The following is a 19,203-nucleotide window of genomic DNA, read 5'->3' on the forward strand; positions in this document are numbered from 1 at the left end:
CTGTCTTTATAAATGTCAAAGTTTCTGAACCAAGAAAGAAACAAAGCGCGATCTCCATCGACTTTTGTTGTTCTCCCCAGAGAGGGCTTGCCTCCTCCAGAGAGCCGCCCAGCGAGTCGGCACGGCAAGTCAGCGTCCTCCAGGAAACGATCGACAACTCCGAGGTGAAGCATGTGGATGGGAGAATCACACAAACCTCTTCTATCGTGGACGCAAACCGCTCAAATACATGCCTGGCGAGGAATGGATACGGAGTGTGATATTTACATATATGCTCCGACACATGACACGCTGAAGCCGCTAAGGTAGCCCAAAAACTTTAGCTTTCAGAGTGTGACATCATACCATACATATGACATCTTTGTCATTAATTGTTTATTCAAGATTTTGTGTTTATGATTTACTACTAGCAGTTATTGATAGTTTATTTCGATTGTAAGACTGTTAAAGGGTGTATTTTTTTAAATATTGCAATGGAAAGTTAATAAAAGTTTTGATAACAAGAATTTGACCAATTATTTTTATGTCCATTATTTCCCCATGGCCATATTCAAAATCTGAATAAATCAGTATGAGGAGCATCCAGACGGACTGACGTTTAAAGGGGAAGTCAACCCCCAAATTTTCTGGACAATGTTTTCTGCACTTCCACTCGTCTAAACACAACATTTTGATTAATATTGCGTTTTTGCAATATGAGTTAAGCAGGAAAATCCACCAGTTTTTAGCCATCTCAGGGGGTGGCCATTTTGCAACTTTCTGTCAACTTAAAATGACATCACAGTTGCTCAGGTAATAACCAATCACCTCTTTTCAGAAGCCTTTTTTCTTACAGTGGCAGACGGCACCTTGACTCTGCCAAATAATCTGTTCATCAAACATTACACAAAATATGCTCCAGTAAAAAATAAATAAAATAAAAAAAACATTAAAAAACAACCAACATTTGAAATATTTATTCCATGACAGACCTCATTGAGAAATAGTCGACCATTCAACAAAAATGTACACAATGACTGACATATTTTTTGCAGGATGTACTGACAAGAGTTGAAATATCAATAGCTACATGCATTGGGCTGCTCTTGTCCAGGACATAGACGACAGGAAGCTCTCCGCTGACTCAAGACAGCCTGAGACCCTCCTGTCACCCCCCCCCCCCACACACACACACACACTTAAATCAACTGTGCCTTTGCAGTAACACATAAACAGTCAAAAGTTCTTGAAAACTTCCACAGCTGATTTGATCCATGTTAGCATTTTCAGTGAGCTGGATGCACACACATAAAAAAAATAATAAATAATAATAATGTTGTTTTGACCAATATTAATTATTGAATGCACGGTATATGCGCTCAGCATTTATCATGAGATTTCATTTGTTTCCCCACTTGAATGGACATGTCTATGTCAATAAATCTTATGATGTGTGATTAGGTGGCAGTACAAAATATTGTGATACGTGGGGACAGCAGTAAGGAAATATGGATGTCATTTACACTCTCACATGGCCGTCGATCTATGCATAGAGTGCGAAACAATCACTGGAGGTAAATGGGAACACTTATCATTGTATCACACCCCCACACTGTTTTCTGAGTGCGAGCAGATTACAGATGATTAGCACACATACACACACACACACACTCTTGCACACAAAACACTCTTCTTTTATGGCAGTTTTAATTCTCGGCCTTTGACACAGCACCAGCCAAAGAGGATTTTCTCAAGTGACAACTGGAAACAAACACCTTTGGTCACCTGATCATCTATCTGTATTAAAAAAAAAAAAAAAATCCAGAGGGCAGCATACAAAAGAAAATCCGTGCAGAGTAAAACCTGGCTAAAATTGGTTCAGTTGGGTTTAAAAAAATATGCCAATAAACTTGAGCTGTCGTAGTGAAGTGGTCTTGTTTCCCCCTTCACATCGTGCTGACACTAAATTGCAAAAATGATGCGAACTGTGATTGTTTGCCCCACAGACAACACTTTTGACTGTATTTCTGCGATTGCATTCTGACAAGTCATAGTTAAATTCTTCCCCTTGTTCAATGACTCAACGGCCAAGTTCAGTCCTCTGTTCAAGAGTTTTTTTTGTTTGTTTTTTGTGGGTTTTTTTCCCCCTTTGCATGTTTACAAATCGTCTTTTTTAGGGATGCTAAATGTTCTTGACTGGCTGACGTTGAGGTTCAAATCAAGTCTTTGAAAGGCACCGAACTGTACATTGGTGGTTGTGTGGGCTGCACATGGACACATGCATGCATGAGAAGCCAAGCCAGTCGACAAAGTCTTTTCACTCCATTGGAGTCAACCCACAAGGCATCACCATGACAACTAAGGCAAAATCTGTCAATGTGAAAAGAAAAAAAGAACATCTGTTTTTTCTCTCTCTCTCTCTCTCTCTCTGTCTCCTTGTTTTAGTTTTCTTTGCAGATCTTTGCAGATCATCTGCTGTTGCTAAATCCCCACAATTACCATAGTCATGATAATAATCTCTATTCAATAAATTATCTATACTGTACAATTATTTCACCTCGCAGAGGTCCGCAAGTCCTTTTTTTCAGAGTAAAGCTAGCCATAGTCTGTTTTTGCCGTGTTAAATAAAAGCCTCGGAAAATCACACAGAGGCCAACACAGAGGCCAACACAGAGCGAGCGACGTTTCCTCTCTTATCTGTACAGTAATGAAAGAGGGAAACCTGTAGAACAAGCAAAGCTGAGGCATACTTGAAGACAGGGGGAGGTGGTGGCGAGGTGCTTGCGATCCAGCAGAAGCATCATCAACAACAACAACAACAACTTTCCTGGAGAGAGCGAGGCCTTTTCCTCTGAGATCAGCAGATTCATACAAGATGCTTCCTGATTTTTAATTTTTTTTTTGTTTGTTTTCCTGTTTCAAAATGTGCCAGGTGGGCAACATCCTGCCCTTACTGGACTCCTTCTTCATCCACATATGTTGAGGGAAACCATCCAATCTGAAAGACAAAAACCAAAGAAACTTAGATCCAAATTCCATCAGACATGTGTGGGTGACAGAAATTCGGGTCCAGTAGTTGGTCTTTACATATCTTTTGATGAATGTATTATCATTGCAGTAGCAGAATGCAGCCGCCCATATATATGATGCTGGAATGATATTTGCATTATTTTCATATCACGGCATGCTCGGATGGAGCAGCCTCATCCATCTTCCTTTAAGGCTTCTCACAGAGCGCTACTTGAGCTGTTGCTAAGCAACAAAGTTTCCCTACTTGTTGCGTGAGTGAGGTGAATATTGAACACTTAATGTGGATGTTCAAAAAAAAAAAAAAACAGCTATTATCATTATTTCATTTTGTTTGTTGGAAAAACAACTCGGTATGAATGAATAAACGTGTGAGTGAGTGAGTGAATGCCACTGATTACAGTGGATGGCTCACTCTGCTAATCAATTGTGACTGTTTGAACTCAAAGTGCAAAATGAGTAACTGTTTATTTCCCACAAAGTAGTCTTTGGTTTTAAATGAGACCACTGATGAAAAGTTGGACAAATGTCTGATTAATATGTTATAAATGGCCTGTCATTTGTCAAGTGGTTTCTACGTTGGGTAATCAAAGCACGGCCCCCTCATTTTACGTTCTGAAGGCGGGCGCTACTGGGGGTTCAGTATCCTGCCCAAGGACTCTTCGAGACGGTCAAAAGGGTTGAGAATCGAGCCCGCAACCTTCGGGTTGAGAGACGACTATGAGAGACAACTACTTAACCCCCCCCGAGCCGTGCTGCCCATTGTATGTTGTGCTAGAGGTGCAAGAACAGGATCATTTTGAATGAATATTCAAAAACCTTACGGATACTCAATTGTGTATCAGTTTTTGGTTTTCTTTCCACTAGACCGTTTTTTTTTTTTTTTTTTTTAGTGTTGTCTCCAAGTGTTTTGGAGACAATTATTTGCTAATTAAATTGCAATATGGGCAACGTTTTTCTTCTGTTGCTGGAATATATTTTGTGAAGATTCTACCTACGGGCAGAAAGAAAAGTGCCCCACAAGGCCAATAGCAGGAGCTAGCTGTCTCTCAAGTCATTTACTCCAATACAAATGACGAGGATAATCGTCTACAACCACCCTGTAATGTAGTTACCAGATAAGCTAAGAGTTAGCAAAGCTTATTGTATCGCTTCTTCTTCTACTACTCGTATTTGGAGTGGATGTACCATTCTGTACGTGCGAAAAGAATCATTGAATAAAATGTTCAAACTGTGTAAAATGCTACAGTGACCTCAATTATTAGTATTCTAATTTTTTTACTTAAAATCCAGTCCAGTCCATTTAGTACAGTTCAGTTGTATTTAACTTGTAACCCTTTCATGCACCCTGTAACCTGATAACATGATAAGATGTCCACTGTAGTCACTGCTGTCCCTGAAAAGGTTAAATGCAATACATTTCATCATGTAATCTTTTTGAACTGTTTGTTTTCATGAATTTAGTTCAGAACACTTTTTATTTGACCTTTATTTGCAAACTATTTTATTGGATTTGTTATTCATGTACAGTCTTTATTTATATTTTAAGTGGGGGGTCATGTTCAACTTCAAACTGTATAATGTTACAATGGCTCACAACAATAATCAATACACTTTTTATGATGAAAACAACACGCGTTGCCTTGTTCTCGATGACCTTTTGCACCAACTGTGCTGTATGTTATTGTTGCGCATGATGGTGGAACTAAAAGAGAGCTTTTCCAAGTATGTACATCGTGTATACGTTTGAGAATTACTGACCAACAAATTGGGAGCTAAGCGAGTGGCTGGTACCTACCAGCTTTATTCACGTAAAAATGTGGCAGAAAACTGTGGTCCAAACAGCCAGCTTACCGTACATCAAAATGTTTTACGATTGAGTGATCTATAAATTCATATATCAGTGTATTAAAAAGATAAACGCGGCAGCAGTAAAGATTTCGGAGGTTTACTCACCCGTCCATTGGCCTCGCCTTTCCACCATCCTTGGTCGCCACCGATCTTGCTGTATATTTTTACGACGTCTCCTTCCCGCAGCGACAGTTCTCTCATGTCTCTTGCCGCAAAGTTATACCTGGCTACCGCTGTACTCACAACGCGAGGTGTAAACACTGAAAATGGCACAAAGACAAAACGCAGCTCCATTTATTCCTACACGACACTTCACCTCCCGAGGGGATTTTTGAATGTGGCACGTTACATTTCAACTTATTAATCATTTTTCAATTTTAAAGATGACCATCTCTGGCTGACAGGTGAAAGTTCATACTGCGCACATGGAGGTAATAATTAGTGTTGAAAATGAGTGGCAAAAAAACGTTCAGTGTGGCCTAATGTAGCCAAACAATAAAGTGTTTCATTTCAGGAGAGGAAATTGGTTTTCTTTCCTTGATTTAATGAGGGAATATCACCCAAGGAGGACTGAAGACGGGTCTCATTAATAAAATGAACAAAGCATAGCAGAAGTAATATGTTTCAGGTCAACGTGGCAAGCGACAACCTGAAGCAAGATAAAGGGGGACAGAGTTAGAAGGAAGCGAGTACCTGACCAAAAGGGAGCCGAGCTCTGCGAGGAGAAGTTCAGGCCCTGTGGACTGAGGAAGGAGAAGTTGTAGGAGGCGCAGGTGGCTGCTAAGAGGAGGAAAGAAAGGGAAAGGGGGTGGAAAACAAAGGAAATAAAGTTGGGAAATGTACTGAGGTGAATGCAGAGCCGGCCGGAGGCAAAAAAGCAGCGAGAAAACAGCCATGCACATGGACTATGTTTTTTTTTTTTTTTTTTTTTTTTTTTTAAGTCCAGCCTTTTACTCAGTTTATTTGTTCAATTAATCATTGTGTAGTGAGAAAAAAAAATGTTTCCGATTTTTAAAATTACACCCACGCGTGAGTTAGAACACACACGCGTGACTCTTAATCCCTCTCGAGAGATATGTCAACATGTGCAATTTAGTAAATGGCACACGTGTCACGCACACGCGCCCCAGGATTCTTGCATGCGCGAGTTAGCACACAAGTAACGTGTGTGCGCAAGATGGCGAAGGGACAAGTGTGCTTTACTGAAACACATCTACCCTTTAACTTGGTGGTCTCAAACACACGGCCCGCGGGCCAAATGCATCCCGCCGGACGCTAGTTTGAGGCCCCCACCTTGATATGAAAGATAATAGTAATAATAATAATACGTTTAATTTTGAAAGCGCTTTTCATCGGACTCAAAGACACTTTACAAGAGTTTAAAACACGGGATAAAATGTACATTTTAAAGCCACGCATACATGATTTAAAACAAACACATTTAGAAGAAGAAAAACAAAGCAGAAATGAGTAATAGAGATTCAAAGGTGTTAAAAGCATTGCGGAACAGGTGAGTTTTAAGAAATGATTTGAAGGATTGGAGGTCAGTACAGTTGCGGATGTGTTGTGGTCAAGCGTTCCAGAGCGTGGGGGCGGCGACCGAGAAGGCTCGGTCCCCCCAGGTTCTGAGCCTGGTCACGGGGATGGCGAGGAGGTTTGTCTTTGAGGAGCGGAGGTTGCGGGAAGGAGTGTGTGGGTGAAGAAGGTCGGAGAGGTAGAAGGGGGCCTGATTATGAAGGGCTTTATAGGTATGTAGGAGGAGTTTAAACTGGATCCGCTGGGGAACGGGGAACCAGTGGAGGTTTTTAAGGACGGGGGTGATGTGATCTCGAGTGCAGGTGTCGGTGAGTAGGCAGGCGGCGGCATTCTGAATGTACTGTAGTTTGTTGAGGAGTTTGGAGGTTGTACCGTAGAGGATGCTATTGCAATAGTCAACGCAGGAGGCCATGAAGGCATGGATGAGGGTTTGAGCGGCGTTAAAAGAAAGTGAATTCGCCATCTTGGCAGAATAAAGTAGAGCAACTATCAGAAAATATGTTTTCCAGAAATCCATAAGATGACCAATAATTGTTGGATTGTGAAATATGTCGAAAGTTGTTGGGATTCCTGCGTTGTCAGTGAGTGCTATTTAACCCCGCAACCACGACACAATCCATATAAGCAGTTGTGTGGCTCAGTGCGACTGCCAGAACGCTTACCTGGCGAGCGGCAGCTGGATCTTGTTAACGAGCGCTCCCTTGCCTTGTAGGGGTATCGCAACGTGGTATCGAGCAGCTTGAAACTCTCTTTGAGTGAATGGGACTGATAATACTCCACCAGCTCCTGTTATGCAGCACATTGATTCGATTCATCACGGCTTGTTGTACTTCCAAGATGTGTAATCTTTTGCGTTTGATCTTTACCAAAAGGCTCTCGAACTTCTTGGCCTCGGTGATGTGAATCCAGCTGTCTTTCTCAATGACTTTTATGTGTTTCACTTCATCGTTAAATCTGTGAGACAAAACGAGACTTGGTTTCCACACCTGCTCTGACTGCGTGAACTTGATCATGACCGTGTTACTTTGCGCCACTAGTAATTAAGACAGCATTCAAGCGAAAACACAATTTACAAGCTGTTAGTTGCAGGGGCTACACGATACACATGTGCAGAGACCTGCCTTGGAATTGTCTGAATCAGTTGTTAATGAAAGCCATTCGAGTGCTAAGTTCCCCCCTCTGTATGAAGGCAAACTCACTTGATGCTGATGGCAAACCTCTCTGCTTCGGCCGTCCTCTCTCTGATGAGGTAGGTCCCGCTGCTGTGGGATTTTAAGAGGTTGTCGGCCTGCTGGCGCTCCATGTTTCCTGCAAACCTACAAAGAGGAGCGAGGAACAAACACCGAGTCATGACAGTTGAACGACCTTGACAACTGTTAACGTCAAGCGGTCAAGTCGTAATTCATCTTTTGACAGTCGCGGTGAAACTTTTCATCTTTGCTTGTTCACGCTGAATAGAGCTGACAACGGACAGAACACACGGCAAATTTCAAGTTGAAGGGCCTTACCAAGGATAGCCGTAGTAGTCTGCATCCCTTGATGACTGCCTGCTAGATAATGACTGGAAGGGCTGTCATAAAACAGAACACATTGAAGTGATCCGAAAGCTTACAGTTCACCTGTTGCTGAACGGGGACTGACTTACCTTTGGGTCAAGGTAAGGTTTCACACAAGAACTGGGGAAGAAGCCATTCTTCTGTGTTTGCATCAACTTTCCCTGGAAGACAATAATAACCTGTAGCTCACACACCCAAATATTGAAATGGCCAAGTACAACTGCAATAATGAAATAAACATGTTGATCTATGTCAATTAAAAAAAAAAAAACAACAACATTGTCTTGGGAAGGAGTTCAAAGTACAATAGTACAATTTAGATAAGGTACAGTAGATGACTGTTGACCTTTGATGTGAGTTCCGCAAAATAATACAATAAAAATCATGTGTTGTGAACCTGCTCCTCTTTGCTGAGGCTGCTCTTAGACGAGAACCAACGCTTGACAATGACAAATAGCTTCTCCTTTTCGTTTGGATTTCTTAGGCGCAAAAACAGCAAGCAATTGATGAGCCCTTTATAAACATTATTTGTTTATTATACCTTCAGCCATTAAAAAAAAAAGTAATAAATAAATGAACATAAAGGGTGCTTGCTACATATGCTGCCATTCATGATAAATTTGTGTGAGCACCTTTGGATAAGGAGCTCAAGTAGCACGATTCGCAAAGAAAATGTCTTTACCGGTACCACTTTTCAAATCCAGTGATGCACACACGCAATGTTACTGGAATGCACTGACTTCTTGTCAAAATAATACAAAACCTTTTTCAAAGGAGCTGCAGTATAACCCGTCCAACTCATTTGAAAATAAGTTAAAATGTTATCGAGAGGGGAAGTAAAAACAACTAAATAATGATCCCAAAACAAATGTTTTATTTTGAAATGCACAGGTTCACTTTTAGGGTGGAAACGATTTTGCCTTTCTTTCTCTCTCGCTCTCTCTCTCTCTCTCTCTCTTTTTAATAGACAACACAAAAACCTCGAATTTTAACAGGCGTGTGTCGACTTCTATTCACTGTTATACCACGCTGGGCCTCGGCGACAAAGCGCTAAGTGCCGGCTTTACCTCCCACCATGCTGTGTCAGGGTCCCCCTTCAGCAGTTCGATGTAGTCTCCCGTTTGAAAGGACAGAGCTGTCTTTCCCGGCGGTGCCGGTGTACCGTGGTAGTTTCTCACTGCTACCATCTTGGGACCTGAAAACACATCGAGCATGCACATTTTGGGCGAATCATATTGGTCACATGGAACAAGAATAGCGAGGTCATGCTTGATGATGTTGAGGAAATAGCTCCTCCCACCAGATGGCAGTAAAGAGCTATGCTTCGGTTTGTTTATTGTCTCATGAGCCTGCGTGTACACTAAGTGCACTTACCAGAGGACAGTCCAGGTTCCTGCAAATGATAAATAAACGAGACGGTCAACAGGATAATTATCATTGAGTCTTGATGCATAATTTCCAATATACATAAATGTAAAGTAATGTGCGTCGACTCACCAAGTCGAGAGGATCTGGAAGCAAAGGCAAGCGGAAGAGGAAGTCAGATAAAGGGGGCAATAATGATAATAATAATAAATAATAGCTTGGATTTACATTTTAAAGCACTTCTCAAGTGACCCCGTTCCACTTCAAAATAAATAATAATGAAGGAAATATAAACGATTGACATGGTCAGAAATAAATGAGAACATGAGCATAGTTTTTCATAAAAAAACTAGTTTGATAAACTATTTAACCACATAAATAAAATTCTTGACCAATTCACTGCACAAATGTCATGTTTCCACATTTTAGCCATGAAATCAGTCCAATCAGAAGGAGAGGACATATTAGATTGTCAAAATAATAACACAGACATACTGATTTTGCAGATGGTGATCACTTCCAGACACTCTTTGTGGGCTCCAGTTCCACACCGTGAGCAAAAGTAACCCTGATAGAAGATGCCCCTAATGGAGACACACACACACGCATGCAAGTTAATACGCGATGGTCTAAATGAACTTTGCGGACATGCAACAACAATTGCCCTGCGGGGATAAATATAGTTTTCAGAATCGGAATTGACATGGGTGCTCGTTTACAGTAAAAGCCATGTGAAAACATTCCCTTTTCCGTTTGATTATCCCTAAAATATATAGTTCCAAGAACATGCTGCTTTTCAACACTCACATTCATCACACACTGTCATCTTGAGTCGTGAGTGTCATAAATCACAAGCAGACCGGTGGGGACACAGAGTTAATTAGCATGTAGCAGGGAGTGAGAATACTGGTCCAAGCCTTTTTCCACTGGCTGGGAATTTAGGTCAGGCCAGCCATGAAATTTGTGGGTCAATACGCAAAGTGGAATTTAGCCAAGCCAACTCTGCTCTGCTCAGTCTGGTGTGACAGAGGCAGACACGGTGATTCCAGGACACGGGTTATCCCCCATTGATGCTTCGACACTCTTAGATGAAGGCGGCCGGTGTTTGGAAGGATCACGTCAGCCTCAGTGAAACATGTCACCCAACGCTTCATTTCCCCAAAGTGCCGAAAGTGGATATAAGAAGTTTATTTCACAGCTGGCTTTGGCTCATGGAGATTTGATGAAACGCAAAAATATGAAAACAGTCATGTTAATTGCGATCATTTTTTTAACAATAATTAATTATTTGGTAACTAATTTCATTTTTCATTACTTATATCGCAGATGCACATCATGCAAACATTTTTTTTTTTAAACCATTCTTATTTGACAAACATTACATTGACCTTCACGTTGCTGACAGTGGAGCAATGCAGAGCGGTACAAGTACACTATTTAACTTTACACGACGTCCTTGCGCGGTGGTCATTTGCACGACTTCAGGGAAGTAAAACGACGCCTTCGTCATTGGTTTGGATGGTCTTGCTGAGTTTTTGTTGTTCTGCTTACCTCAGTAGCATCTTGCAGGCTCGACAGTTGGTGTTCTTATCGAACGTGTGCATTTGGAAGTTATGCTGGTTAGCCGTGGCCCTGTCCGGTTTGATGTTGGACCTGGAAGAACAATAGCCGCGAGAACAAATGAACACAGACATGATTGCGTGAGGTCAGTCAGCCAAAGATGATATGCACCAACTGTATATGTGGACTGAGCGACGTGTCCTTAACCACTACTCACATGGCCATTTCAAACTGTTCCATCCACTTCCTCTTTGTTTCTTCTGTTTTACAAAAAAACTGGAAGCCCTGCTTCCCTTGCAGGTGGATCAGGTAGAAGCCATAAGACCACTGGAGACAAAACACGAGCAGCGATGTCAATTGACGCAAAGACGAGGTGATCTCCACTCCTCAACTCATGCACTCAAGTTTGGGCGCTCCATTTTTTCCCCAAGTAAATGAGGCATGCTTTAGCAATGCTGGTGTACGAAAAAAGCTTGAAAGCCATTACGAGCAAGGTGCGTGCATTTGCCACACGGCGCCCCAAAAACACCAGCGCTGCTGTCAGAAACTAGGCCATCACGAGAAGATGAGTGAACCAAAGAGTCACTTGAGCTTACCATTTTTCCACTTGACTGGTAAGCATGCAAAAAGAAAGACACCATAAAAAAGACACGGTTACACATGCAACATGGACAGACACATGCAGATTAAAACCAAAAGGCCATGTTTGACTAGCTGCCGTGTCTGCTCTATCGTACATTTTTATGAACAATGTTGTTAAAGGCGCGTGATTTCTCAAGCATGGATGAGCACAACTAAGCACGTCACATCTTTTTTCTAAGTTCGAGATATGAGGATGCCGTCAGCCTTGAGATAAATGCTGTCATGATTGTGTCATGATGTTACATTCCCTTCCCCACACACAAAAAAATATTACCATTTGCATATTTGACCTCGTACCTTTTTCATGTCTCTGTTGTTCATGGGGTCATCGGACATTTTATACGACTGCAGTTCAATAATCTCTTTGAGCTCATAGCTATAACCTTTCCTTTTGCAGACAATGACCACTTTGTCAAACAGGAATATATACCTGAAAAGACACATGACAGCAAAGAGCCAATGTTCCCTTGAGACGTCACATCACATTCATGGATTGTCTTCTTAACTTGCTTTTTGGCATCGCTGAGACTCACCGGTCCTGTTTGGTACGGTTGACGATGGAGCAGACTTTAAGCTCTCCGTCTATCTTTGGCCTCCCATATTCCACCAGCTTCACCTGCTGCTTAGGTCACACAGACACTCAGGGTCAATTCACTGATTGTTATAACTAATGAGAGACTATAAATAATTCAGAAGCACACGAGGCTCAGTGAGAATCTAAATAGATGGGAGAAGAAATGACCCAGTCTCTGCTGGGATACATTACAACTCCATCCTCATATCGAGTCAAGTACACTAAACAGTATGGTAAAATCCAGTGGAATTGAAATTGAAGTTTCCCCACGTTCCTCAAGTTGCGTAACAAAATGGAAAAATACAATCACCTCTAAATTTGCAGAATAACTAGCGATCGAAACAGCATCAGGTTTTATGTCTCTTGTGCAAAACTTTAGTTCAGCAAGCATCTGGTTTTAGATGTTTTTGTCACACATTGGTTCACTTATTTTTACACTTGGATTGCGGTTTTAGAATATTAAATGTGGCCTAAAACATTGCCTTCTTAGTTCAACTGTTGAAGGATTCATGATCGATTGACAGATTATCGTATTTTCCGCACTATAAAGTGCACCTAAAAGCATTCAATTTTTCCAAAAGCTGACAGTGCGCCCGATAATCCCATTGCACCTTATACAGAATATGGTGTTGCAGTCCCTTTTTATTCCCCATTGAGTTGTTTCCCTGTTAGAGTTCCAATGCCATCTTGTGGTGATTATTAGCAGGAACCAATTTTAATCTAAAAGAGTTCGGCCCGACACTAATTGACACACACACAAACAGACAACTACTTTGTGAGCTCTGCGCAGCCATACTGAAACGAAGATAATTCCAACAGCATAGTTAACTACTGGGCGGCCCGGTGTTCCAGTGGTTAGCGCGTTGAATCACAGTGCAGAGGTTGTGGGTTCGATCCCGGCTCCGGCCTTCCTGTGTAGTTTGCATGTTCTCCCCGGGCCTGCGTGGGTTTTCTCTGGGGACTCCAGTTTCCTCCCACATTCCAAAAACATGCATGGCAGTCTGATTGAACACTCTAAATTGTCCCTAGATGTGAGTGTGAGCGCGGATTGTTGTTCGTCTCTGTGTGCCCTGCGATTGGCTGGCAACCGGTTCAGGTGTCACCCGCCTACTGACCGAAGACAGCTGGGATATGCTCCAGCACCTCCTGTGACCCTTGTGAGGATAAAAGGGTTCAGAAAATGGATGGATGGATGGTTAACTTCTGATTAAACGAAGGAAGAAGGATATTGAGCCACTTGTGGATGTGAACCCATGCTGTTTGTGTGCCTTTTTGTTGAATCAATCAAATGCTCGACATAAATAAAGTTATATTGTATTGTATTCCTGTAGCGTAGCACCTTCTAGTGGATGCATAGCACAACCACAGCCACTATTGTAGCTTCTGTTCTATGCGCCTTATAAAGCAGTGCGCCCTATATAAGAAAAATGTTTTCATCCGAAGCGCCTTACAGTGCAGAAAATACGGTATTTCAATTGCCACTGATTCTTATTATATCAAAGTTTGAGAAGACGACCAGCGTTCCACAACAGTCTGTCCTTTTTCATTAATTGTGCTCAGGTTGTTATATTTCTGGAGTGCCCGCATGGCTATCAAGTGTGAAATTAAACAACCACGTCAATGTTTACTTTTCCTCTCATTTCGGAAAATGTATCAGTTAGCGAGCCGCGCTGCACCTTCAAAAATAAAGTCAAGTTCAGTGATGCTTCGGAAGCTGATAAATGAACTGCCACTAAACCACCTGCATGACAACCAAGAGAAAATACTTACAAGATTTTCTATCGAACTTTGGAATTCACTTATTTTCTTCAGTGTCTCGTTGTCCCGCTTGACCTCGTTGATGTACATGGCCAAGTCCTGACAGTGCAAAAAAAACCCCAAAATGTCAATTTCTGATTTACAATCAATTACAAATATATGTAACACACACCTGCATAGCCTCCAGTGCCTCCTTTAGTTGTTGCCTCTCTGGTCGGTCCGTCGAGTGACTCAAAAGTTCCTGGACGGAAGGAGTTGTTTTTGTGTTATGTCGTTTTATTGTCATCAATGGTGAAAATCAAGATGATATTGGCCACTCATGGCAAGAGGGGCTTTGCCGATTGTGATGTACAGCAGCTCTTTACTCTGATTATCGAACCAACACTGATACGGCCCAGAATATAATGGAGACAACATCCATTGCATTAAAAAGAAGACATCGGGGTGAGTTGCAAGAAGATTCCAGTTGTGAAATTGCAGAAACAAGAAAACCACGCGACTGCGGTTTCCCCACAAACAAGCATTCTACATCTTTATGATCAGCAATCGCTTTTCTTCTCTTCCACCGGGGGGGAAGTAATTAAATGCTGCAATGATGTATGAAATGCCGTTGAGCTGCAATGAGAATTCGACATAATAAATCATTGCGAGTGGAAAAGCAGATGTTGTGCAACAGACTATACTTTTACAAATTCAAGTATACCCTTGCTGATGTCAAAAAGGAACTATAAAGGCAGAACTCAATTGCAAATGTGAATAGGACCTTTTCTCTCGATATTTATATGAGGGTCATTCAATTAAAAAGGTGAATTTTTTGGGATAAGGACTTCTAATATAGATAGAAGCTTACTTAAAAATAAAAATAAAATCAACAGTCTCCAGCACTGTTACACACTTTTCTCATCTGTGCATAAACTTCCATATTAAAGCGTAAAAATATTTGGAGTGATCTCTTTGCCAGTCACTCACAACACTCGTGACTTCAGCGTCATTTTCAAACTTGGCGCCTCTCGTGAATGCTTTTGAGGGACGAATCAGGTGAAAGTCTGAAGGGGCAAGATCTAGGCTGTAAGGAGGATGAGTTCCCAGCCTAGCTTGTTGATGGTCTGCACCGTTTGGGCTGCTGTGTGAGGCCTTGCAAGATGACTCCCTCTCACTGATGACCGCTGCATTTGTTCTTTCTGTCTTTCTTGACCTGGCTCAGCAGTTTGCAATAGTTGGCACGAAGTTTGAAAGTGACGATGAAGTGAAAAGTGTTGTGAGCGACTGGCTGAGACATCAGTCCAAAGATTTTGACGCTGAGTGAATATGGAAGCTTTTGCACAGATGGGAAAAGTCTGTGACAGTACTAGGAGACTACAGGTATATTCAAATTAAAAAAAAAAATCTGTCTTAGAAGTGATAGGGTTCTGTCAGTCGTCATCTGTACCTGTGGGAAAAATTTTCTTTTTTTTTAAATCACCTTATTTATTTAATGACCCTTGTATCTTATGAAAATGCAGAAATTTTCACACAATCGACGCTTCATTGGGTACACCTACAAAATTCCTTTGTAGTATTTCCCCCTTGTGTAGCATAGCAACACATACGCGTGCCGTACTTCTTGGTCCGTGGGGTACTTTGAAAAATGCACGTCACTGGACCACTCAGGAGCTGTTGTACATTGTGAAAAATGAATTTGCTTTAGTTGTTTAATTTTGGTACCGTTGAGTCTTGTATTTGAGTCCGTTTGCTTTAAATTGAGACAAGGAACATGACAACAAACATGGCCTCTGATTTCCCGAGGTCGCACTCTCACTTAGTGATTAACCCTTTCATGCGCCAATAATGATAACTGAATAACATGATCAGCTGTCCACTGTAGTAACCGCTGTCCCTGAAAGGGTTAAAAAAGTAAAGACAAGGGTTTCAAAATAGAGAATCTACAAAACCAAAATACAGGGCTGTTTTGGGCCACATTTTCAATCATGATGTGCATGCTAAAAATGGAACCCAAAGTAGAAATAGAGTGACTTGACATGACTTGGACTTGGTGAAACACTGCTTGAGGAGAGTTTCTTCTTCTTTTTTTTTTTGTGTGTGTGTGTTCATTTCATGGATGAAGATAAAAACGTTACTCGGATGATGTCTTGACATCAACTGAACACATGTCCTGCGGCCAGTCACACTCTGTCATGTGCAATAAACGTACACGTCCGCCACGTCCCATGGCCACAGTGTTCAGCGGCGCCTTCCTGAAGAGCGAAATGGACTGAGCTTAATCTTGTCAATTCACGGTTGATTTGACCTGAGTGCCTTGCTGCAACTCAGGACTGCGGGGGTTCGATTCACAGCAATAGAGAAGTCGCAGAACTGCCCGGACCGTCTCTCACCTAACATAAAGCACTTGCCATTCTGCAACGCATCATGAACTCGAATGAGTTCGATTCCGGCTCCGGCCTTCCTGTGTGGAATTTGCATGTTCTCCTCATGCCCGCGTGGGTTTTCTCCAGGTACTCCGGTTTCCTCCCACATTGCAAAAACATGGATGGTAGGTTAATTGAACACCTTAGATTGTCCTGAGGTGTGATTGTGAGCGCAAATTATTGTTCGTCTGTGTGTGCCCTGCGATTGGCTGGCAACCGGTTCAGGGTGTCCCCTGCGTACTGTCCGAAGACAGCTGAGATAGGCTCCAGCACGTCCCGCGGCCCTTGTCACAATAAGTGGATTAGAAAATGGATGCATGGATGAAATTCCAAGATGGTGGACCTCAAGGTGAGCGTCACACCTGATGGTCATACAAATGTTTGCTATTTGTATGAATAAATAACTAAAACCATGAATCATTCAATGAACAAGATCGGCCAATCCTCCCAAGGCTGAAAAAACTGCTCAAAGCCCACAAAACACGAAATCCAGTTCAGAGTGTCTACGGAACGAGTGTGTGAACATTAAGAAACACTCACACAAAATAATATATCATATTAATCATTGCAACCAGAAATCAACCATAAACTATGATCCTACAACATTTCAAACATTGCTTTAAAAACGGTTTGCTCAAAAATGGACTGAGTTGTTTTGATTTACCAAAACATACTCCAAGATAATATGTACAATCTCTGAGGGTACAGGTTAGCCCACTAAGTCCAAAGACTTATGAACATTTAAAAAAATAAATAAATAAATAAAAATAGAACAACAACATAAGATACAAATGAGGATGATAAAGAGATCAGGGAGATGCAAAGGTGTGGATGTAGCAGAATGGAAATGCAAGGCTTGAATTTCACGTCAAAAATTTTGTGTCATTTTGTTTTAAAAAAAAAAAAAAGAGTTTTCAAAAATGAATTGTTCAACGTGCAGGGATGAATGAGCATGAGGCTATGATGGTAGTTTTGAGTCGTTGAACAAATAGTTCTGAAGTCACTAAATAATCGTTTTATTGATCGTGATTTCAATCTCAATCCGAATGATGGTGATGATTATTTTTTTTGCAGAATGGTCCAGCCCTTCTACGAACCTACCTTTAGCAGTAAGTGATACTTGAGCACCCTCTGCATGGGAACCACCAGAAGATCCTGCAGCTTGAACTTGCCTTCCTGCACTTTCATCGTACATTCCTGTCGCAAGCAACAACACACACACAGTCGGGCTGTTTATTACACATTGTGTCACGCAGCATGTTGTATTTCCTACCCAATTCAGGGACATGCATTCTTGGTTAACAATTCATGGCACTCCGTTACTATAGCAGTGATGTGTTGCATATTTTGCGTGGCATTACATGAGCCACAAATGAGGTCAGTTTATTCTTTGAGCACACGAACGGACTTGCCGTGCCAGCTCTTTCTGACACGAATGCCGTGCATGCTGACTTGGAGGTTCCTTCGACCAGACCAAATGGCATGCTTCCACGAGCACCTGTCCACCTGTATTAGCTCCCCCAAAGTGGTTTTTACGTCTCGGCGTGTGTTCAAGTTTCCGTAATTTTGCGGCAACGCGGGAGGTTTATTCCTCTTTAAACCACGTCATTGTGCAAAAAGACTGTGTGGGAAGCATTTGTATCACCGTACAAAAGCTTTTGAGAGAGATTACAATTTTCCCCCGTCTCTTTGTGAATTCACCTATTTGCTGATTTTGTTTTCTTAATTTAACCCTTTCATGCACCAGTTAACCTGATAACTTGATAACCTGTCGACTGTAGTAACCGCTGTCCCTGAAAGGGTTAAAACTAACATTTGGCGAAAAACTCACCTTGACGCTGTTTGTTTACTGTTTCTGCAATGCTCTACATTGCAAGAAGATGGCGACAAAATTGGGTTTGCACTACATTTGTGGTTCAGACGATTAATGTATGTACAGTAATTTAACACCTTTTTAAGGTGTGCATCAATTACTCACATTTTATTTCATATTTCCTGTTCATTCGGTTACTGTACCCCTTTTTGAACTATTCCGGTCCGACCAAGCTTTTTAATGGTGAAATTATACAAGCGTCATTTCTTTGGCCGTCATTGGTCCTGATCTATACAGTTCTGATCCCAACATTGGAGGAGCACGTAAGAATATCATCATTTGAAAATGTTGATATTAGGCATGGGCAGCCTGTTGGTCGACTGGTTAGCATGTCGGCCTCAAAGTGCAGAGGTGCAAGATTTGATTCCAGTGATTGCCTTCCCGTGTGGAATTTGCATGCTTTCCCTGTGCCTGCGTGGGTTTTCTCTGGGTGCTCCGGTTTCCTCCCACATTCCACAAACATGCATGGCAGGCTGATTAAACACGCAAAATTGTCCCTAGGTGTGCATGTGAGCGAGGATGGTTGTTTGTCTCTGTGTGCCCTTTCATTGGCTGACAACCAGTTCAGGGTGTCCCCCGCCTACTGCCCGAAGACGGCTGGGATCGGCTCCAGCACGTCCCGCGACCCTTGTGAGGATAGGCGGAATGGATGGATGTCATACAACAAAATGTCTCTGAATTGCTTCGAAAGTAAAAAAATATTGCAAATACCTACACTTTTATTTTGGTTTGTTGTCAAAAAAAAACAGCTGTCAAATGTGAAATGCAAAGGCATTTTACTTAAAAGTTTAATATGAATCACCTGCTTGAGAAATGTATTTGAAAAGTATCAAATGAAAACAAATGAATAAAAACACTTGACGAGTGTGGGTGCAGGTGATTACCTCTACTTTGATCTTCACATCCTCCCGTGTTGCTATTAGTTCATCCAGTGTCTTCTGGGCGTTCTCCATGTGGCTGCAGTACTGGCCATAAATTAATAACCTGAGCACAGAAAATCAAAATCCAGACACAATTGAAATTCATAATTCAGGCAGTGTCGTAAAATGGAGTGTAGGATAAATGTTCTCTTCTTAA

The 19,203-nt window shown here is 41.7% G+C and overlaps 1 protein-coding gene across 8 annotated transcripts in view; it reads right to left on the reverse strand.

The window, feature by feature from the left end:
• Positions 1 to 941: 941 nt before the first annotated feature.
• vav2 (vav 2 guanine nucleotide exchange factor) overlaps positions 942 to 19,203 on the reverse strand; it is a 144,338-nt gene continuing 126,076 nt past the window's right edge. For 2 of the 8 annotated variants that reach the window (XM_019893775.1, XM_019893792.1), the window contains 21 exons: positions 19,011 to 19,110; positions 17,355 to 17,450; positions 14,021 to 14,089; positions 13,861 to 13,947; positions 12,050 to 12,138; positions 11,814 to 11,946; positions 11,471 to 11,485; positions 11,092 to 11,201; positions 10,866 to 10,967; positions 9,810 to 9,898; positions 9,447 to 9,460; positions 9,324 to 9,342; positions 9,017 to 9,144; positions 8,039 to 8,110; positions 7,902 to 7,963; positions 7,593 to 7,709; positions 7,260 to 7,347; positions 7,056 to 7,179; positions 5,551 to 5,637; positions 4,963 to 5,117; positions 942 to 2,977 (listed from right to left, as the gene is read on the reverse strand). In XM_019893775.1, coding sequence (XP_019749334.1) covers positions 2,930 to 2,977; positions 4,963 to 5,117; positions 5,551 to 5,637; positions 7,056 to 7,179; positions 7,260 to 7,347; positions 7,593 to 7,709; positions 7,902 to 7,963; positions 8,039 to 8,110; positions 9,017 to 9,144; positions 9,324 to 9,342; positions 9,447 to 9,460; positions 9,810 to 9,898; positions 10,866 to 10,967; positions 11,092 to 11,201; positions 11,471 to 11,485; positions 11,814 to 11,946; positions 12,050 to 12,138; positions 13,861 to 13,947; positions 14,021 to 14,089; positions 17,355 to 17,450; positions 19,011 to 19,110 — 1,804 coding nt within the window. In that variant the 3' untranslated portion in view covers positions 942 to 2,929. The remainder of the gene's footprint in view (positions 2,978 to 4,962; positions 5,118 to 5,550; positions 5,638 to 7,055; positions 7,180 to 7,259; positions 7,348 to 7,592; positions 7,710 to 7,901; positions 7,964 to 8,038; positions 8,111 to 9,016; positions 9,145 to 9,323; positions 9,343 to 9,446; positions 9,461 to 9,809; positions 9,899 to 10,865; positions 10,968 to 11,091; positions 11,202 to 11,470; positions 11,486 to 11,813; positions 11,947 to 12,049; positions 12,139 to 13,860; positions 13,948 to 14,020; positions 14,090 to 17,354; positions 17,451 to 19,010; positions 19,111 to 19,203) is intronic. The other 6 variants (XM_019893808.1, XM_019893819.1, XM_019893783.1 and 3 more) reach the window with 5 other exon arrangements.

This window comes from Hippocampus comes, unplaced genomic scaffold (assembly GCF_001891065.2).
Source record: "Hippocampus comes isolate QL1 unplaced genomic scaffold, H_comes_QL1_v1.1 scaffold123, whole genome shotgun sequence".
In the NCBI taxonomy this organism is placed as follows: domain Eukaryota; kingdom Metazoa; phylum Chordata; class Actinopteri; order Syngnathiformes; family Syngnathidae; genus Hippocampus; species Hippocampus comes.